This window comes from Polypterus senegalus, chromosome 6 (genome assembly GCF_016835505.1).
Source record: "Polypterus senegalus isolate Bchr_013 chromosome 6, ASM1683550v1, whole genome shotgun sequence".
NCBI classification, from domain to species: Eukaryota; Metazoa; Chordata; class Cladistia; order Polypteriformes; family Polypteridae; genus Polypterus; species Polypterus senegalus.
Genome location: NC_053159.1, coordinates 21,042,727 through 21,066,904, shown reverse-complemented (window position 1 = coordinate 21,066,904; position 24,178 = coordinate 21,042,727). Strand labels below are relative to the sequence as shown.

At 33.7% G+C, this 24,178-nt stretch overlaps 1 protein-coding gene across 4 annotated transcripts in view; it reads right to left on the bottom strand.

The window, feature by feature from the left end:
- The window catches only part of rerea (arginine-glutamic acid dipeptide (RE) repeats a), a 338,260-nt gene that overhangs the window by 148,376 nt on the left and 165,706 nt on the right, over positions 1 to 24,178 (bottom strand). For all 4 annotated transcript variants that reach the window (XM_039755537.1, XM_039755539.1, XM_039755540.1 and 1 more), the window contains exon 3: positions 11,059 to 11,129. In XM_039755537.1, the coding sequence (XP_039611471.1) occupies positions 11,059 to 11,129 (71 nt within the window). The remainder of the gene's footprint in view (positions 1 to 11,058; positions 11,130 to 24,178) is intronic.

Here is a 24,178-nt window from a genome sequence, read left to right as displayed (position 1 = left end):
ATGGTTCTGCATAAACATATGGTAGGATAGGACATTTATGTAACTTTTATTTTATATGGTTCTGCATAAACATATGGTAGGATAGGACTTTTATGTAACTATGGTAAACATTTAAAGTCCTCAAGTCCAACCATCATTATCTTCAGTTGAATCATATGTGGTAGAAATAAATTAGGGTGACCTTCTGACATGACTCTGTAATCATTAGGTTAATTAATACTGATGAATGTCTAGAACAGTTCTCTGTTTCAGTCCTGGGAGCTGACTCTGGCTACAGGTTTTGTTCTAGGTACAGTAGTTCCAAGCTCAATGAGTAATTTTACTTGTTGCTGATCTTCTTTTCCTATGAAGATTACTCCTTTACTTGCACCATAATGATAACAACTAATGAAGAGAGTAGACACCCTTGCAAAAACACTAAACACTGAAGTACTTCAGCTACTTCAATGTCATACAAACATTTGTAAAACAAACATTTTCCTTAGTAAATTACAGCTAAAATACACAGAACACCAGTAAAAGCTCAATAAAAATCATATTTTAATTAACATCTTAAAAAATGAAATAAAACAATTATCCCCATGCAACAAACAGACATTCTTGCTAAATTCCTATAAAATGTAGCATACTAGAAAATAACAGCTTTCTTGAACAAAAACCTGAAGCCACAGATTTTCAATGACTGGACTTAATAAAGACTATAACAGAATATGTTCACTGAATTCATGATATGACTGCTACAATGTTTGCTTTGTTGCCCCTGTGTATAGTAACACTACATAGAAATGAGCTCTATTACTAGGTCTGTTGAGCATGTTGGAATGGTGCAAAGAACAACAACAAGAACAACATTTACTTATATAGCACATTTTCATACATAAAATGTAGCTCTAAGTGCTTTACATGATGAAGATAGAGAAAAAAGACATTTACCTCAAAGCTTGCTGCATGAACCACACATTATTTACATCCACTTAGCTACCTGGTGTGACTGATTAAAAGTGTAAGTACTTTTTAAAAAAAAAAAAAAAAGGACAGCTTTTTAGGTGTAATTGTATATAATGCAAAAAGCACTTGGTGTCATCATCATGTCTGTCTGTCGGTCTATCTAAATGTAAAAACTCTGCTTCCTGCAGATGCATTTCATTGAACTTGAACCTTTGTTTTGAGGAAAGGCGCTGAAGTGACACATATGGCAAGATATCTCTCTATTATAAAAAAAAAAAATCAAATCTTGGGAGGGAGACGAGACGTGATCTTCTCAGAAGACAATCTGACGTCCCGCGAGAGACACTTTAACAACATGCGAGACAAGGCAGTGAGACATTTAAAACAAGTTCACGGACATCTATCCGAGCAGTTGTTGGAATGCTTTTGGCAGATACACTTCATGTGCTCCCAGCTCTTAGAACAAGGACAAGCAGAACATGCAGCTCGCCAGCAGATGATCCGACCACTTCTACTTAGCGTGTGTTCAGACACACACCAGATTGCACCCACCCCACCCCGCCCAACCCTTTCACAACGCGAGTGGCAGAGACACAAAGTGGCAAAAGGACAGCTGCTGCACAGGCTTTTAAATGATCAACACGCAGCACACCAGCAGCAAAAACAAGCCAGTGAATGATTCGACTTTTTCTCCTTAGCGTGCGTTCAGCCCCCTACACCCCCACCCACCCAATCACAATGCGAGTGGCTGAGACACGAAGTGACAAAAGGAAAGCTGCTGTACAGGTTTTTAAATGATCGACGTGCAGCGTGACGAAAAGAAAACACAGCTGGCCAGCAGCAGCAGCAGCAAGACAGCTGCTGATCCGATGGCATTTCCTAGGCATGCGTTCAGACGCCATCCCCCCCTTCACTATGCAAGCAGTGTTATATATCCGGCAAGAGATTTAACCACGCCCAGAGCCAGGAATAAAGTACAAGAATTGTTTTTACAAAAGTTTTAAAGTAAAAGTGAAAATAATGCATATATAACAATTCCCATGAAAATAACAATCTCTTTAAATTGTATATCTGGTAAACCACACCCGAGGGTGGGCGAGCAAAGCGAGCAGAAGGCAGAGCCCCATAGTTTTAAATATTTTCAAATTTATTCTATTACCTATCTTCGTGAGGTAACATGGCTAGTTATTATATATAAATATATAATATATATATATATACTGTATATAGTCTTACTGTAGGGGAGACTGTCACTTTAGTCTTATTCTAAACAAGCTCAAAACACTAAGCTGTTCAAGTTTCTGATTCAAAACAACTTCAAGTGTTCCCAAATTAGATCAGTAAATAATTACATGTACTCGGTATTTGTGCATGATAATTCCTTATTACAATAATACAATCACTCATGACTTCATAATTGCAAACGTCTGCCCTTTTAAATCTCCATCTAAAAACATAAATGTGTAAAGTATTTTGGATTCATTCTCATTTTTTTCCATTTTTTTTTTTGGAGAACATACTGTGATTATGCTCCTGTCAACCAATGAAAAACAAGGAAAAAAGGTAATAAAATATATAAACCAAAGCACTTTTTCCTGCCTAATTTTCCATTTTGATGGACTTCTATGTTTAAACCTTTAGCATTACAGACAGAGAAAGCACTGTATAAGCAAATTTAGAATATACTCAAATAAAAGGGTTTACTTGGGAGACCCTAAACAAGATTGTAAACTACTTTATATTGCAAGCTTGAAAATTCCCGATATTCTCAGCTTAATTTTGAAACCTACATCTAAAGCTAAAATTATCTATACATTCTTTCATTTAAATTACTCATTTCAAAATGGAAATTACTATACCAAGCCTGAAAGGAATACATATACTTTTCAGTACAAAATAAAGATGGCTAAACATTAAGGGTTTCACATAGCAGGAGCAACTATAATGCATAAATACTTAAATTCCCTTCCTAGAAAAGCACTACCAAATCAGGATAATGAAACATGGTGAAAAAGAGTCTGTTTAATAATTTAGCTGCACTTCAAGGATCTAGTATTGATCCTTGTTTTTAGTGCAAAGGTAGAATGTTATCTTCTGCCTTCCAGCCCAATGGTACCCTCAAGTAAATCTAATCTGCACTAATACTGCCATGCAGTCCTTAAACTGTCACCTTTGATTTTATATCAGTCCTTGTTCATTTTTCTATAGTGTAGCAACACATGCATGACTCACATCCAATCAGGCTATATTAGGATTCATTTTGCCCAAGATGGAGGTAAGCTCATTTCACATTGTGATTTAATTATGGCATTGTTTTAGTGATCATTTTGATAAAGAATCTTTTATGTTCATCATTAACCGGAAAATTAAAAAAAATATTCTGACTAAATTAAAAAAAAAAAAAAGACAATTATCACTAATATTATGTAAATGCAAAAATTAATATGCCTAATAAAATAACCCTGTATATTTTGTTATTTTAATTTTAAAAATAAACTATGCACACAGGAATGCTGTCCATAGAATATTAAGTGCTATAATCCTTCATAAGCAACATACACGGATACAAAAAAGCAATATATAAATTACTAAGCGCCAGAAAGAAAAAAAAAAATATTTGCTTTTGAACTAAAATGCACTTGACATTTCTGGTATTATACATTAAAACATTACTTTAGGCTAATCTCTACTCAGGAAAACCTTACTTCGCTACAAGCTGCAAGCCTTATTCAAGTTTTAGAAATTCCCATCTTGCTGCTAATTTTTGTACTAAAATAAAAACACATAATTCATCACTACAAAACTTTGTACTAAATGTAAAAAAAAATGCTTTAACTAGAAAAATATGCAACCCAATGTATAAAAAAAAAACAAGTTTCAACACCTTTATGGTTTAAGATGTTATTCATTCATCATCATTTTTAATATGTATCTGCTCCAGAGCACAATAATCCCAGAGGCCATTCTATCTACAGTTACCAGGAGCTTTCTTTCTATCATATGGCACTAGCAGAATCTCTCAACTGTCTTTTTATGCACTTCTGCCTTTCCATCTCGACTATAAATTGCTACAAGGCCCTAGGGCACTACATCTGTATACTCTATTCAAATCAGGCTTCAAGGAAAAAGCATCAGTGTCAAGAAGCTTCACTCACATAAACATACTGATGCAAAAGGGCAACAGAATCACAACTAATAATGCTTTTTCGCTTTGAAAATATAATGCTGAAAACTACCTGATATTACAATAAAAATATTCCTGATCCACTTCAACAGAAATGAAAGAAAACAACAATAAATATCCAACAAATCAAGAAACCTACATTCAAACATCACATGTGCTTGACAGGGAAATCATATCTTAAAACATTTTCTGCAGTGTCACTTTAAAATCAAAATTTAAAACACTTTTATATGATTTGTACAAGAAGTGTTTTAGCATATGCATATTAAATCCTATTTTTGTTTCAGAACTGAGAATAACCAAATATTTCTAATGCTGAAGACAGGTGTTTTTGACAAGGGACACAATGACAGAAGACCTTAAATAATTATGTGCAACAAATTTGGTAAGAGATTTATGTACTAAAAGAATAAATTAACAGGATATATTAAAGTCTTCTTACAAAGAGTCCACAGAAGAACACAACATTAACTCCTTCTCTATGTAAATACAGCAGATTGCTTTGAAATAGGTAGTCTATTTGTAGTACACAAAGTATATCAGATGTCTTCATTGTAAACATAAAAATATTAACTGTGCTTACCACTAATTAAATGTGAATATCATATAATTCAGAAAAAGTAAATGTTGCAAGCAGTGAAGGTTAAAAATCATTAGAGAAGCACTTCATCACAGAGAGATTATGTTACATGTAAGCTGACTAGGTGCTTTGTGTTAACATCTGCATAGGCTTTTACACAAATAACAAAAGCAGATATAGAGTGACAAAATAAAAAACAACTACCTCTCTGAACATATAAGCACAATATAACAAGGAGGAAAGGCTCAAGTAACAAAGCTGCAATTAAGAAGCTCAAATGGCTTCTGCAGACATTTACTTCAGTATTTATTGATTTATCTCTCTGAATAGTTCATATTAGATGCAATTTCTACAAAGCACTTTTAATGCAAGTGTTTAAAGCAGCAACATATTGATACCATAAACCGTTTTAATTAATAAACAAATTTGTTAGGATACCAGTTGGTTATTAACAGTACTTCTAGAAGCATGAAACTATTGACCCCGATTACTCTTCTGTACTATTTTTCACTAAATTTGGTGATATCTTTCTGTTAATTGTAGAAGTACAGTATATAGAGAACAATATGAACTAAACATTGCATTCAGGTTTAATTATTATTTAATATGCCCAGTGAGCAAGATAATTAAAAATAAAAAAGGCAATACACAAGGTGGTCATCCTGCATCATCAAGGTCTGTCACAAACAATCAGGTGATTCCAAGTATGCTTCCCCAACACTTCTGCAGAAGCACAAACAAATGAACAAGGTTGAGGAAATAGAGTGAATAGCCACAGAAACGGAGCACAGCAAATAAGAAATATATCAACTTACTATCCCCTACAAAATCAGATGATGTCCAGAAGAACTGGCAGAAACTACGGTGACTCGAGCATACTCATCTGTAGTTAAGGGAAGACTTATCAGAGGTGGTCTTCATGGAAAAGATGCAACCAAAAGCCATTCCCCTGATGTGGAAATAAAGCCAAATGACTCATCTAACCATGAAAACACAAGGACAGTGGTACAGAAAAATGGCAGCAGGTGCTCAGGACTAATGAGTCAAAATATAAAATGTCTGACTCTAACAGAAGGTAGTATGTCTGTCAAATTTCTAAAGAATGGCACATGGATGAATGTCTGCAGATAATAGTGACGCACAGTGAAGGTTCCCTGCAGGTTTGGGAACACCACAAACAGAGTTGGTGATTTGATGATGGCTCCCTCATTGCTGAGAAGTATGGGCAGACTCTTATCCATCAAGTAATACCATCAGGGAGATGTCTGATCAGTCCCAACTTCATTCAGCAGCATAACAATGACAAAAACAAAAAAAAAAATTCTGTAGTGAAAAGTGGAACAAGGAACCCTAAAACAAATGGTTTGGCTCCAAAAGAGCCTTGTTCTCATTATCATTGAGTCAGTCAGGTTTTACTCGCAGAGAGAAGCAAGACAGACAGACGAAGCCTGTACTGGAATTGTGGCAAGTTCTCAAAGAGGCATGAAACAACCTACAATGCAAGCACCTTCAGAAACTGCACAACAGTGGGCCTAAGAGTATTAGTGTTGTCTTTAAGGCAAAGGGTTACCAAAATATTAAATTAATTTTTACTGCTCTTTATAAGATGATTATTGATTAATAAAAAAATATTTAATGGCATTATCTTTTTTTTCATAAGTGCCTAAATTTTGTGCAACACTACTTTGTGTGTATATGTATGTAAACAAACACACACACATTATACAGTACATACACATAGGTGGAATTAAACTAGGACCTGTGAGGGTGGAATATGTAGCTTGTGAAATATTGAGCTTTTTTTTTTCTAATCTATTGTGGGCATTGCTTACACAAAACAGAAATGTTAGCATATGTATAATTTTCTAAAAACAATTAAACTAAGTGGTGTCAATTAAAAACAACTTAATCAATAAAAAGAGGCTTTTTTTAAAAACTTCAACATTTTAAAGCAGTCACCAGAATGTTACACTTTAACAAAACACACTACAAAGTTGAAAGCAAATCTAACCAGATTATATGTTATTATAGAAAATATAAAGAATAACAGAAAATACACCTGAGGCATAAAAACAGAACTTGAAGAAAATTAAAAAATATTGTTTTACTTGCACAATTAATGTCCTCCGGATAATAGTAAAACTAAGCCACTAAATTAGAAATAAGTGTACTCAACAGAAATAGTGCATCTCAAATAAACTTGTTGAAGAGAAAGCTAGCAGCTAGAGAAGAACTTAAGAAGCACAGCTGAAGACCACATGGGTTAACAGTTTCTTATACTTGGATGAATAGTATAATGCCTACATGATTAACTAATGCACTAATGCAAACAATGGCACAGTTACCTTAAGGATCCAGCACTACAGGTTTGAAACCCCAGGTCCTGATGTTATCTGTGAAGAGTTTTCACATTTTTTTCTGTGTGTATAGCTTTTTTGTCCATCTTATATCCCAAAGACTTTCTCGTTAAATTAATGGGCGATTCCAAATTGTAACAGTATAAATTTGAATATATGGATGAGTGGGCCTTGCAATTGACTGGCATCCCGTACAGTGATGGTTCTTGCCTTCATGTCCAATTCTAGGAAAGGGTTCAACTTTCTGGGACTCTTAATTGGGGTAAGAAGATTTGAGAAAGGTATGTTTTGTTTTGGACCTTAGTGGGGTGTTTCTGCCATTTAGAAGGGATAGGATAGGTGACCCTAAATATGTTGGAAATGGTGCACTGGGAGAGAGGGATGTGGGGAGGGAGGATGGGCATATCTTTACTGAATACAGATAATAAAGATTCTGGGGCTACAATCATTTTTTTAAAACAGTGTGAGCTGGGGGGTGAACTAGAACCAACACTGAACTAGCAGGAGAAAAAAGAGCCAGTGACAGAAATTAAATGAAAACACATGCACTTTAAGGCAGCGCTAACACAGGAAAAATGACAAGCCAACCCAGTTTTAAGCGGCAGTCTAAATGTAGAGTAAGAGTAGCTTAAAAACTTATTTTACTTTAAGTTATACTTTGCTAACTGCTCCATAGTGATACCTGTTTATTTACATGTTTAATAAATTGTTCTCTATGTGCATTTGGCTCTGACAAACCGATTGCAATATATTTCCTAAATATGGATTGGAAAAAAAAAAAAGACAGTACACTCTACACTGCACGTTTAATTCTAACTAAAGCACAGTTTTTCAAAAGTATGAACACTTCTCATTTCCAAGAAAGCTATTCAAAAACCTTGTACTTTTAGATACGCCCACATTTGTAATAAAACACAGAATTAAAATGACTTACCCACATTATTCAGATGTAAGTAATTGAACCAATAAATTATTTTACCAATTACAATAAATCAAAATTTGTTGAGTGACAACATACAATGAGAAAACAAAGTATGACTCCTGAAAAATGTTTATAATCTTTTAACCTACATGAATCTAAGAACTCTAATCCCAATTTTATTGCTTTTAATACAGTAAGGTACCTATAGCCTAACATATGTCAACATATTGCAAATATTCAATTAACCAATATAAATACAATTTCCTGGGGTAAAAAATAAAAAGAGCCCTTGGCTTTAATACCCAGTGTGGCCACTATGCCAATGATAAAAATGTTTGTTTCTTGCACAGATGGTGTTAACTTCTTTTCACTTAGCAAAACTCGCAATGTGAGTAAACGTCTTTTGCAAACAAATGTAACTTAATGTATTTCTTCTAACAGTCTAATCCATTGTTCAAAAAACTAGGAAAATTTCCTATACAACCCTCCATAAAGAAAAGAATAATGTAACAGTATCAAGCACACATAATTCAAGTCAGACCAGCACAAGGCAAAAGCAGGCTGTGCACGCACATACACACACACATTAATGGACTGAGAGCACCCCCTTCAACTTAACTATACAACTTTGGTGATAGGAAAAGAAAACTAGAACAAAAGAGGAAAACCTCTACATGGGGAAAACTTGCAAAATATGTAGAGATAATGACCATGTGCACCATTTAAAACCAGCACCACTGTACTGTCCCTTCACAAAGAACTACTTTTTTTTAATTTACAGTCTGCTCCATGTCCCAGCCTCACCTCACTTCACTTCAAAGTATTTTAAAAGATTTAGATCTGGACTTTGACTCAGAAATCCTACCACTCTGGATTTCTTCTTTGTAAGCCAATATCTTATGGATTTTGCTTCAGTATTTTGGACAACTGTCCTATGGCTAAATCCATTCTCAGTTAAGATTCGTAGTTCTGATAAATGACACTATACTCTGTACAAGAATTCCTTAATATATTGTGTAATTCATCACTGACAGCCAGATCCTCAGGCCGTAAAGCAACCCTAAACCATAATGTACCCAGTGAAATTCTGTACAGGTAGTGCAAGTGTTTTCTATTTAGAGAGAGTTTTTAGCTTTTTCAAACAATAGCATTTGGCAGAGGAAAAATAACTCCTCCTTTGTCTCCTCTGGACCATCTTCCAGACTTCCTGTTATATATCCAGATGATTTGTAGCAAACCTGATGTACACCACACATTTGTTCAGTCTCTTTCAGACAACTGATTTATGCACCTTGACAATTACTGTAAGAGTCTTTCATTTTAAGCTGTCATACTTGGAAACTTCCCTAAACATGTCTTAGTCAATATGTGGGCTGTATTATTAGGGATGAACTTATGTTGGAAGACTGCCAGTGACCTTCAGTTGCCCCCACCCCTTTTGGCTATCAAGCAGTTTTAAAGACAAGCAAATATTTAAGCTTTAATGGATGCTGTAAGGGCCAAAAATTGTACATCTTTAAAATAGAGAAGATATTGTAGCTGCCTTGTCACTATTTCAGCAGCTTTAAGGATGCACTCAATTAATAAAATAGTAAACAGAAATGTCAACTGAGACTTAACAGTTACTTCCAAAGAAACCATCTAAGACAAGAAATTTGATATATGATGCAGCGAGAAAGACAAACAAGGAACAATAAACATTACTTTATAATTTTAAGAAATCCATCCATTTAAGATATTGTATGATGAAGGGCTGAAGCTTTCACTGCACCATATTTCAAATAAATAGACAGTGGGTAAATTGCCATTGACTGCCATGAGGGAATAAAGGGTGAGATTATACTATTGACTGAGGACAACCACTGGCAATCCAATTATGACAGTCAAAGGCAAATCTATCTGCAGTGAATGCTTCTAGTGGGCTATTCATAGCTCTTGGAAGATGTATTGAAGTACCTTGAAATCTCCAAGCAGAAAAGTAAAAGAAAATCAGACATTCACCTATCCTTCTTTCATGAAATGCCTACGGAGCTATATATTGAGCTTCTATGTTTAATTGAAATTTCTATCCTAGGTTATAACAAGCAACTTATGGGTAGATTAACACATATAAAGCTTTGCAATATACTAAGTCAAAGCCTTTTTTGGTGTAGCTCTAAAGATTTCACATGTATGTATAAAGAACATACACATTTGTATGTAACATGTATTAAACACACATCACAATTATATCTACTTGGGTTCATTACAGGATTAAATTCAGAAAAAACACTGAGCAAATTTTAAAACGCCAAATTGAATTAAACGAATGAAGAATTAACTAAAGGAAAATGTCTCTAAGCATACATCAAACCAAATTTCCATCTGACAGAATGCAGCCAACTTACTCATTTAACATATGATTCATCCATGATCGTAATATTTCTCAAGGCACCAACTCTATCCTACTGCTAAACATTTCACTACTGAGGCTGGCAAAGTGAACACTAAATTTGAGAGGTAATCCACTGTACAAAACTGTCTTTTTTTTTTTTGGGAAACCGGCTGAATTGTCCCTTTTAAGTATTACTAGTCAATCAAATAAAAAATAGTTGTTATTATCTCAATAGTCAAGCTGCTAATTTCCCTGAGGACCAGGCCAATATACTGTCTGGTATTAGGGTTTCTTCTGATCTTTGTGGGATCATCCTGACTCATTTTATAGCTATGGTTTTAAAAGTCTCATCTCTATCATCAGTAACCCTCCTTTCTGTCTGTTTCACCAACTCAAGCGTGAATGAGACAAATTACTTCCTAGGTTGGAAAACAAAATGGAGACACAATTACATTTTTTTCTGCATTTGCTGTAGTAAATTGGTCATCTTTCAGCTGGCTAGTCCCTAATTTAACCACCACTTTGATTAGACAACGTCAATACTATATTCTCACACTATGTGTTAAAACTATACACATCTCTTTTTATATATTTATTTTTAAAGAAAAATGTACACTACATTAAATTAATACCAAAGCTGATAATATCCAAACCAAAAGGAAACCATTTGAAAGAGGGGAAGGGTAGACTTACCAATTTGAAATCTTGAATGCTACAGATGAAATATGGGGTATTCGGCCTTCGGCTCTCAATGTATACACAATCTGAAAAGATACAACAAAACACTTTAGGATAACAGAAGTTAATGATAATGGGTAATGAAATAGTTATACTGCACATTAACATAAGCTCAATGTACATTAGGAACCCAAAAAAAAAGTTGGTAGTACTAGGATGATAGTAGGATGAAGCTGTTTTTTAAAAACAGCATCTCAAACAGAACTGAAAGTTAACCGAAAAAGTTAATGTTTTGAAGGTCTACCAACAATTTACAAAATACACTGAATTACCAAAAACAACTGGCAACCTGTCCATGGTTCATTTCTTCAGTGCTGCCAGAACTGGCTCCAGCCCTCCATAATCCTGAATTAAACTAAGGAGGACTGGATTTATATTACTCTGAAATAAGGCTATAATAGCTACCTTTTGAAAGAATATGGTGACAGAAACAACCTTAAATGTGCATCAGTAGTAGGGGGTGGGAATCGGTAGAGACCATTTCATACAATATTACCTTGATTTTCTCTCACTGGATTTTTATTGCGATTTGATGTTGTAATTTTTCTATTTACTTTCTACTGAAAAATACGCATTCAAAAAAAAGTTATAAAGCAGCCTGAATATTTTTAACTCCACCTCACTGTTTTATGGATCAAGCCAGTAACTAAGTAAAATGGAACAAGCAACAAGCTAACATGCTAGCTGAGATAGCTTAATATCCACTGCTGGCACTTGAAAGGTTCTTTAAAGTGAGAATTAAAAGCATCGTAATAATAAAATTAAAGTCAGAATTATGGCAGTTCTTTTACATTTGCATGGAACAGTCAAGGATTTTAGGTTTAATCAGAACAGGAACGGATTCAAAATAATACTTCTAGTGTACTGGAGAACGTGTGAAGTGTTTAAAAATCTGCTTTGAGTACAACTGTACATCAAAAAATGAGACAGTAGGGTAGAGAAATGACTGTCTCAAACTTAAATAGTACAGAGGTGTGACTGTAGATTATTCTAATTAAGATTTTAAAAAATCATGAAAAAAATTTATGAAAAAGCTCATTGTACAAGTGATGTGCAAAAGTGATTTTGCATAAACCTGCAAAATACTGCAACATTTTATAGTGTGTCTGGAGTACCACAATGCCAAAATCAGTGTGAGGTAAAACAACTAACCATTACTTTCCAATCAAATGCCAGAATAGAAAAATTGTACTAACATTCAAAAATCTCAGAGAGGCAAAATTTGGTCCTTCTCTTACATCACTGCTTTAAGTGTGGTTAGGCACAGATATGTGAATCGCAATTGATATTACTGTTTCAACACACAGGTGGCCATGGATGCAAACTGTATTGTAAGTAGCCAGCATATTACTAAGAAGATAGGCTGGGCTGGATGTGTGATTGAAAGCTACATGTCACACAGGTACGCTGAGCTTTGCATTCCATGACCTCTGGTATATTTGCTTTACAAGGCAGTGAAGGTTCAAGAAAGCAGGCTGAGACTCCTGGATACACATATCCTCAAGGAAGATAAGACAGAATCACAAATAGATGTACAGCAAATGACTCAGGAAGATAACTGAGATCACGATTAGGAAGACAATCTGGTTCACTCCAACATCATGAACTGGATTAAATATTCTAATTAAATAAATTTCTTCTAAATTGGTATAACAATTCCATTCACTTTCAATAATTTATGTGACATTTCATTTTAATCTTGTAACCATTAAGAGAAAAGAAAAAAAAAGAAGAATGTTATATGTTCTTCTGCAATTTGTCATATATATTTACGAGTGTCCATTGATTTTGGACTATTTTAATTATAAAAACATTTTTATAATACTTGCAGTTCTTCTTAAATCACTGTGTTTTTAAAAACTTAAAACAATTAATGATTCAGGCAGCTTTAAAAAAAAAATCACAAAGATTTGTTCTGGTACATCTAGTAAGTTTATACATTTTTAGTAGATAAATCTGCCTCACTTTCAAATACTCTGCTTCCTCCACTACACTCTGCCATTCCTGAAGTTGAAGCATTAAAACTTTGACTTAAGTGTAAACAAATAAGTGTGAGAAGGTTAAGTAAATATACTGACATGATTAAATACAACAAAGTACATGTCTATTTTCAGTAATGTGATATTGTTTTCAATTTTACCGTGGGAGATTACTTACTATTATTTAATCTGTTTAAATGATTAATTAAAATATGTTTACGATACATGATAGACTTAATGACTTTCTTCTCATGTGTGTTTCCCTAGGATAACTAATACTTAAGCATAGTCAGTCAGTAATAAACAGTTCAATATACTGATAAGTGCTGGCAATATATACTCATATTTTACAAAAGTAATTGCATTTAATAAAATTTGTTATTTGCTTTTATTATTGTTAAGATTTAATTGTAATTATATACAGAATTGCAATTCATTTTCATACTTTTTTTATTGTGTTACATTATATACTTTGTTGGGTATCGAAAATGGTATTGAATTTCAGTACTTCGTATCGCATCGAAGTGTGAAATTTTAGTATCATAACCACCCAATAATATATGTCACAATAGCTTTGAAGTAAGGACTCAAAAGTTAGTAAATCAAAGATTAAAACTTCTTATATCCCTAATGATTCGATTGCCAGCACATACTGGTCTCCAATAAGTTTACATAAATCCGAAAGAAAATGTATACTAACCTGCGTCAGTAAATCTATGAGCTCTAGTCTAACATATAGAGCTATTATTTACAAATACAATTAATCCAAGGCCTCTGAATCCATCACTACTTGTTCAGCTTATCACTGCATGCCAGAAGGTAAAAGATTTAGCTAGGTTCAGCAGAATTTCTTTATTCCTTTTTCTAAGATATTAAATTGACAAAATGCTGGCTTCATAGAAGACCTCATACAATATCCAAGAAAGATTAGAATCTGATGCTGTTTCAATGAGATTTTTTTTATCTGCTAGATAGCTAGGGATTGACAACCATCAAAAGAAAGCCAGAGCTCAAAAACGTTTCCCTCTTAACCCATTTACAAGAGGGGTAATAGAACACATTACCATACTGGGAGAACTACTAATGTGAAAAAGTTCATCAAACACAGAAGAAAACAAACAACATTTTCAAACTGACAACACAATCAATAATCCAACAGACTTTCTTTTTCAAGCAATGCATTAAGTACTGGGTCATTTTCTAATATATTTTAATACCCTTACAGATACAGAAAAAGAGATGAAAATAGCAAGGAGCCATTAGATTACACCCATATGGCGTAATAACTGAACATATCGTCTTTAAAACAGGGTTTGAACAACAAATAAACTACATTAGTCTTTAACTTATTAATTAATATATATTATTATTATTCATTTTAGTAGTCTTTTTTGTGAATTTCCCCTTGGGATTAATAATAAAGTATCTATCTATCTAGCAGTATATAGAGGAATATACCTCAAGACTCCTTGGCCCTAAGCAACACAAATAACTCAATATCTAAAGGATCATTTTATATGTTGTTCCTCAGATGATGTTAAGTGAAATGACTGCAGAATTTGATAAGATAATAAATGAGTAACAAACAGAATTAAAACATCTAATCATTTATGACAAACAGAAAAACTTATAAAACTGTTAGAGCTTGGTGGAATTTGTTACTATTGTATTATTCAATGTCAATAAAAATTAATGCACTCTTCTGCAAACCTTTTAACACGTCGTACATCTCCAAGTTGACTGCATTTGTGGTTGCAAATGACACACACAAAACTTTTCAAGAAGAAGTGGAAATGTACATGTACACACTATACAGCAACTGACTTAACCATCCCCTTTGGGTGTACGTGGAGGTGTGTATTGTTAAGCTATGCTTAAGTATGGGAGGGCCAATATTTGTGTATCATTGTGATCATTAACACAAAAGGCCTGCTTCTCCAAACAGCCAGCTTCTCTATATTGTATATATCATGCAGACATGGTTAAGAGCCAGAGCCATCTCTTACTTAAATATCAGACCAGGTAAGACATATATGGCCTACAATGACATGACTGCTGGTGCCAGGTGTGCTTCTTCCAGCAGAGGTGCAGTACTCTGGGTGAAAACATTTTGTTAATAAGGAAAAGTCAAAGGAGAATGATCAGATTCAAACAAACATAAAGGCCAGAAGAGTACAAGTGCAAACCAGCTTAAACAACACTGAACATTCAGCATGCTGGGCTTTTAAAGTAGATTGGCTACAGCTGCAGAAAAGCATGACAAGTTCCACTAATACAAGCAAACAGCAGAAAGATTAACTACTGTGGGCATATGATTACCACAAGTGAATGGCCAATTTCTGCTTTAACACAAAAATGTTCGAGTCAGAATTTAGAGCAAACGGCACAAGTCTATGAATCCATTCTGCCCAGTATTAACGGCATATACTGCTGGAGGTAATGCAATGTAGTTCTTCCTTTAAGAAATCTACTTAATTACATATCTATTTTATGTAAGCATGCATTATTTATTTTTTATGTATATAATTCATTCATTCATTGTTACTCTTATTTTCTTTTCTTGTAACTATTTCTTTTACATCTCATAAAGCACTTTGAGCTACATCCTTTGTATGAAAATGTATTTTAAAAATAAATGTCTGTTGTTGTTGCAATGGTGTGAGAAATGTTTTCTTGGCACACATTAGGCTTTGACAAACTGACAACATACAGTACCTGCACTGTTTGTCTTTATGGTCAGAGTGTACCTGAATTCTCATATTTGAAGCAGGACAGTGTGCCATGTCATATAGCATTCATCATTTCAAACTGATTTGCGTGAGTTATTTCTGTTTATTCCAACGGCCTGCAAAATCTTTACATCTCAGCACATTTAAGGTAAGGGTAAAAGAGAGATTTGTAGCACATGGCCGAAAAATGTGCAGAGACTATGAGATGATATCAAGTTAGCATGGACAAAAACACCAAAGGAATGTTTCCAGAACCTCACTGGATTCATGTTCTAAAGAATTTGGGCTGTTCTGGAGATAAAAAGAAAGCTTATCCAGTACTACACTGTAACATCTAATAGTATGGCAACTGAGTAAATAGCTCAAAGAAAAAGAAAACTCTGTAATAAGTCATTGCAAAAACAACTTCACTGAAATAATGATATACATATTTTTTGCTGCTCAAACAATACAGATTATAAGATTGATATTTGTAACATTTACTGGTGTATAATTCTCACTGAAAAATAACATAGCTTAGAATAGTATATTCCTATATAAATAAAATTCCCAGAATAAACTTGTACTTGGCTATCTTGGTATTTGAGGCAGATCACCGCAAAACCAGATTTAAACCAGGTAAAACATCTAGGTACCAAGCAGCTGCTGGACATCTACCATATTCTGTACCAGAGAACCATACATATTTCCATCTTTGCATATACACAACATTTTCCTGAGCTATTTGTGTCACTTCCTATTAAGTGAATTTTAAGTAAAAATTAATTAGTCTGCCGTAAAAGCACTATCTATGAAGAATGTTCATTTAAACAAAGTGCTTATCCATCAGCCTGTTTTATGTTGAAAAATAATTCTGTTGCAAAATAACCCATGACATTCATATTCATAACATTCATTTGTGTTAGACTCTGTCAGCTACTTTTAGGTGTTAAATTTTAAACATGCTGTTTGAAGAAACTAAACTCACAAACCAAACTTAAATGGGGTCATTGAAGCCTTACTAACATATATAAAAGTGTCACAGAGTTTTAAACAAATAATAAAATGGAAGGATATATATCACACATTTTAAAATCAGGAAGTATAGTCTTATTTTTACTTCAACAAAATATCTTTAAAAATAATTGTGTGTGCTATTAACCAGAGCCTGTCTACATTTTTAACTAAGAATTACAACAACTCTGGAATTATTTGTCAATTTAGTCAAATAAATTATAACTCACATGTGTAGTGGTCATTTATTTTGACATGTGCCTATACAAAGAAATTGTTAATAAAAGTCCAATTTATGGAGTCTGACAACATTTTTAAAATGTATTAGGAAAGAAACTGCAAAAGTAGTGTGTGCAACCACATAATTTTTCTAGTAATGAGCTAACTTTTTAAAACAGGTTAAAACTGCATCCACAAATACAAATATATAATCTTCTTGATTTTGGACATTTTAAAAAGAACGAGATTTAGAACAAGATTATTTCCAAAAAGCTTGGTTAAAATAAGAGAACTGCTGAATGTGGGGGAAAAAAAACAATTTACATAACTATGTGCGAAACAAATAGATTTTTGGCATGCTATAAGTTTCTGTAAAAACTGTAGCATCCAGCACCAATGAAAAATAATTTACATAATTCATAAAATCAATTTTGATGTTCCTTAACATACATTTACACATCCTTAATCTTCTGAGTCTGTAAAGTAATGTAACACTGTTTTTCAAAAAATATATAAATAAATAAATACAGAATAGCAAACTATAAATAATGGATGAACAATTCATAGATGATTATAAACAATCACAACAATAAAGGAAACAATATTTTAAATGCATTAATGTACAGATTTGTGCTGCACCATATGTTAATGTATTATTGATCTGCAGAGGGAAGGTCAAGTGAACTTGAAGATGATACTTTAGATTTTTTTTAATCAAGCAATTACCTAACAAACTGGTTAGTTGGAAAGGGCTGTTATAATTTGTGCTTGAGGCCTAGAAAGAAGATAAACTCCTGCTTCATTTCAGTGGGAAATCCAGCGTATTCCTCTAATTTTGTCCAAAGCCAATAAATATACTTCCATCAAAAGATTTCTCACCTCTAACACATAGTTTGAACTGGTTGCCGATATCTACATCAGCAATTAACTGTAATGATGAAAAATGTCCAAATATATTGAGGTGTATACTGCAGAAAATTAAACAAGGCAAAAAGACGAATTAGGTTTGACACCAAAGACCAAAAATTGCTCTACTGAAAATGTATCACTTCATTCTATCACACTGATGAAGCCTTCCCTTAGTGTTTGGGCAATTGTAACAATTAAATCACTTTAGTTTTTAAAATTTTAAAGAACTGATTAACTGAGAAATCAGTCAATGGTTTCCATTTTGAATTGTGAAAATGGACATTGACAATTACCCATTGTTCAATTACCTTACATTAATAGTTTAAGGGAATTCATTTTATCAGTTACAAAACTAATTTAAATTTATGTTAGGAATGTTAGGTTGCCTTACTGCACTGCAACACATAAAACAGATTTCCTCTGAGATACATGGTTCATTTTAATAAACACATACATGCACTATTTAAGCAACACATCAGATCATTTAATATATGGAAAGAGAATAAAACCTTCGGAGCTACAGATACTGTGTTATAGTAAACTTTGCACAGTTTGGTTTAGACTGAAACAAACCTTTCACAAATGCTCAAAGCAAATGAAATTATCTGTGAGAAATTTTAAGAAACATTCCACTGTATAAGTTTGGTACTAATGAGACACACTTTTTAAAACAACGTTAGAAAAGTCCCATGTATGAAGATGTAATCCGCATTTATATTAAATACACTTGGTAGGAGTAACCAACAGATTTGAACATAAGGCAGTTTCTGTTATTTATTATGGACGGGTAAAATACCTGTTACAAGTAATGGACAAAACCCAAATTAAAACAAATTTCTTGGATTTTTAAGTAATAATGCTGCCAATAGAGAGCAGCTAGTTGTGAACATGCTTGCAGCAACTCCATGCCTCCGACTGGTGCAACTTGTGTTCCAGGTTTAGCTCTACTAGCCATCTCCTTGTCCATGTAATACATTAACTTCTTAATCCTGACACACCTCCACTGTGTGTCTAGCAAATCACCCCATTCTTTCATCTGTTTGGAAAACACTGTTCTACATTTTCTAGTATTTATTCGCACCAAATTAGAATTCTGCTCTAATTTTCTGGGCTTTGGACTTCTGAGATAATGGGACTAGATCCTTATATACACTGTACATCCAGACAAAAAGGCAAAATATTGAAAATTATATTTACATTTGAATTGACACACTCTGCTGTTTATTGTTCTTGTGAAACTGATGGTTTTCCCAAAATCATGTAAATGGCTAACTTTTCAGACTTTCCCATATATTACATTCAGAATGCTTACATGTATTATAAATATCTAAATGTTCTCCACTTTGACACTATCTTGACCTTAGTGAAAAAAGAATATTTTCCTAGTGACAATTTTACTATTTCTGATAAATAATCCACACTTGGTATATACTCTGACTGACTGCTTCTAAATCATGACAAATGTGTTCTTAAGGTAAGGAAAAGAGGGGCTTTGAGGCAAGATATTTATACTTTCAAATCATGGCACCAAGGAGTGGCAACTTGTTTCAGGTCGATTAGCAAATACAATTAAAAACACACAGACAGATGTAACAAACCAAGTTATATATATTGATTGTTTAATATACGGATCTGCTGTACATTAAAAGAAAAGCTCAGTGTGACTTGGGTTCACACAACCTCTATGTGACCTTGAACCATTTAGGAGAGCCATAAAACAGATGGCCTGATGAATGGAGGAACTCTTGATTATCTTTTAAAACAAATTATACCAACCAGACACTTCATACTTCTATGATGATGATGAGAGGGAAGGAGTTCCCCAAGAAAAGAACTCTGTGCACAAAACCGTGCACAAAAACCACAGCTTGACAGTAAGCATTAGATAAACTTTTGTTACATCGAATTTCAAAATACAAACACTGCAAATACAAAATGCGGTCTTGTATCGTACACAGTTTGACACTACCGCGTGGCTGAAATGAGAAACAAATGAAAATGAAAACATCTTTAGTCAAAAGCAGGGGATTTAAAGATCTGCTTGAAATTACAGAACTAAATTAGAACATGACAAACTGAATGTACTTTGGCAAAACCATTATTCACCATCTGTATAATGATGTAAAGGTGAAAGCTGTCAGAACACAACAGACACCGCTATATATGAAAGTTGGCTTGATCCGCAGGTTAAGTGTTCTTCACACATACTTAATTTACTGAGTCGTATCCTCAGATATCACATCACTGTTTAGTGCAAACACAGGCTTGTTTTTAAACCAAACTATATTAGGACTGGCAAGGCACAAACTTATCGTATTGGAAAAGTTTTCATGTTATACTAAAGCACTACTGAAAGATACACATACTGCAGCTCTTATGAACCACAGTCATGAGAACAAGTCCTCATGACACTGACACACCAATCATCACTGGCTTTTCTGATCATGACTGTACCCAGTGAGAGAGTTTTTTCAACTGCATGGCATACTGTCACAGAGAAGAGGTCTCTGCTTAATGCAGAGTGTTGCTATTTTTATATTTTCTTTAAAGAAAATATGACTGACAATCCTGGAGAAAGGTTTTAATTTAATTCAGAAAAAACAAAAACAAATTTAAATGGTTTTTCACTGCAGTACCTTCATATTATAGGTTCATAGGGTTATTTTCACATGTAAAAAGCACAGTGAAATTCTTATTTGCACGTGCTAACCAACATGCAATATACCTTATGTTACTGCTGTGCTTTATACACAGTCTCCTAATACATAAACTTTTCTAAAGGTTTGACCAAATCAATTTAAAAAACAACAACAAAAGCACCTAAGGCCAATGTCACATTATGTCACTTTTTGTCGTGGGGCATGTCAGATTTGCAAATTGATGTCACTGATCTCATTGATGTACAATGTCAAATTACACAACTGAAAATCGCAACCCATTTCACAATTACTGAACACAAACCTTCCAGCGCTGTCATGCTTTCCCGCTTTTCCTGGCCAATAGCATGTTTCCTGACACAGCAGCACTTTATGAAGGGTTAATAGCTACACTGAGTTCAGCAGCAATCTCTTTAAATCTTTTTTTTTTTGTTCTATTATTCTGCTATGTAAAATATGAGGCATCAGCCATACAGGATTCTCTTCTGTTTGTAAGGTTCAAAACAAACATGTTCCTTAGTTCTCATTGCTATATTATACACATTGTAGTGCATAATGAGTATTCATTGGTTCATTTGGTTGTTAGCTCTCCTGAGTACACAGCCTACTCCTCCAACCAACATGAAAAATCAGACCTGTTTGACTTTATCCTAGTCAGCTGAAGACTAGTTGGAATCAGTCTTTAGGCATGCCACAATAGACAAATGGCTTTACATGAGCATTCCTCAGACTTTCTAACATTATGTAAATGAAGGCTACAACTGAAAATCACAGAAAATGTCATTAATATTAACACAGACTTAAAAGTGAGGCAGTGTGACCTACTGGCTTCGTAAACAGACTGCATACAGTGCATCCGTAAAGTATTCACAGCGCATCACTTTTTCCACATTTTTTTTATTTTTTAATAAATTTGCAAAAACCTCAAGTAAACTTTTTTGACGTCATTATGGGGTGTTGTGTGTAGAATTCTGAGGAAAAAAATGATTTTAATCCATTTTGGAATAAGGCTGTAACATAACAAAATGTGGAAAAAGTGATGCACTGTGAATACTTTCTGGATGCACTGTATGACTACGCTAATTGCACCAATGCACACAGTCCAATTACTTAGCTGTATTCCAAAATATTAAAGAATGCTAACATGCTGTACAAGAAATCTGAGATTTATATAATAAAACATTGTTTATATATAACTAATTTTAAACAGGGGAATGAAGTATCATTATCATCATTTTTGTTCTGCTTATTCTGGTTAGGGTCACAGTTGCAAGACGTTCAGGTAGTCAAAACTAGGCTTCTCTTTACCCAGAAAATGTCTCCAGTCTGTCTTGTGGAATACACTGACATTTCTTGGACAGTAGAGAGATCCTTTTAGCATGTCCTGCATTTGCCCTTAGCCTTCTCCCAAGGAGCCTTGCTTTGTTACTTCCTGAGATGTGTGTCCCAGAGGCATGGCAAGTATGCGCTAAAGCCAATACAACTGGCTCCTCAAGGGGGAAGAGCAGTCACTCTACTCCAAAGCTCTGCTGTATTGCCTTGTCACAGACAAAGGTAGGAGAAAAGCCAAAAACTTAGGGATGCTCTGATCAGGTTTTAAAGGCTGAAACTGATCCCTGATTTCATTTTGCTTGATTGCCATTATGGATTCAATTTGTTTTTTCATTATCCCTTTAAAAAACTTTACACTAATTTCCTGTATAACCAAATAAATAAATGTCTTAAGCCCAATATTAAAGTGTATTTTTATAATTAAACAGATGTCAACTGTTCATTTTTAATAAACAAAATGAAATTCTACAGGTGTATTGTTTAGTGACCATGAAAATACTAAACTAAATAATATTTCCTAAAAACACATACTTTAATAAAATATGTACATAAATATTTATCCAGAATATGCACTGCATAAAAAAAAATGCTTCTCATAATTACAAGACTGTCATATTACTTAGTTTTTTGTAATTTACCTGTCTGAAACAAGGCTTAATCCAAAAAAAAAAAAGTTTACCATTTCTCTAAAAACAAATATATAAAAAACTAGGGGGCTGTCCCCCCTGCTCGCTTCGCACACCCACCCTCAGGTTTGGTTTACCGGATATACAATTTAAAGAGATTGTTATTTTCATGGGAATTGTTACATATGCATTATTTTCATTTTTACTTTAAAACTTTAAAAAAAGTTTTAAAACTTTTGTAAAAACAATACTTGTCCTTTATTTCCGGCCATGGCGTGGTTAAATCTGTTTCTTGCAGGATGTAGAATGCTGCTCACATTGTGAAGGGTTTGGTGTTGGATGATCACACACTAAGGAGAAGCGGTCTGATCATCTGCTGCCGAGCTGAGTGTTCTGCTTGTCAATTGTTGTTTTAAGAGCTGGGAGCACATGAAGTGTGCCTGCCACAAGCATTCCAACAACTGCTAGGTTACATGTCCGTGAATTTTTTTTAAATGTTGTCTCACTGCCTTGTCTCATGGGATGTCAAATTGTCTTCTGAGAAGATCATGTCTAGTCTCCCTCCCAAGATTTTTTTTTATAATAGAGAGATATAGTCACACAATAAATTAATTGATATTGGAAATTAAACACTGTTTAAATGTAAATATACATGCACTTACATGTTTTAATCATTTTAAATCATTAATTGCACTACAGCTTTTGCTGTTAAAAATATATATTGGCTATATTTAGACAGATGTGTTTTTTTTCTCTTCAGACATTCATAATTGAGGTGTATGTATAAAATATGAATTACCATTTTAATGATGTAGTACTTATTTCATGCCAAAACGTATGCTGTATGACACACGGCAACAAATAATAAACACAGTATAAATCTTAAAGTGTACGCTGCTGCATTTTAAACAAACTCGCTGTAGAAACTCAAGAGATGTCAATGTTAAGGGACAAAATAGAAAATTCTGAATTCCTTAAAGTAGCTTTTCTTGCCGTTTGTCTAGATGCACAGTATGACTTCTCAGATTACTTTTTTCAATTTATTACTCCACTTTCTTTAACATAAAGGCAAATATACCTGTCACCACTCGTTCACTGATAAAACAAGTTTCCAGTTGCTGCTCTTTGTTTACACTGCAGGAAGGTTTGTGCAAAAGGGGAAAAAAAAATAAAAATAAACACGGGATAGCTCAACAACCATAATACCTTGCACAAAAGAGCACTGCAACTACCATAAAGCTTAAAAAGCAGAGCTGAAAATATCAGTTTTTGTAATCAGGCTCTATACCGATCACGAACCAAGTGTTTTTGAAAGTGAAAATCGTCTAATGAATAAATGCTGTGAATTTCTCAAAATGTATTTATGCATAACACTTCAGCTCTCTTTGGACTTGTTTTTTTTTAATACCTTGCTTTAATAAACATAATATTTACAGCCCTCTAAATCAGACAGTTCCATCTAGATAGCTATGGAAAAATATACTGTACATTGATTTGCAATTTATTTAAATACTTTTTTATTGAGGTACATTATATACTGCATTGTGTATTGAAAAATTTATTGAATTTCAATACTTTTATTAATATTGTGTTAAAGTTTGACATTTTGGTATTGTGTCAACCCTAATGCA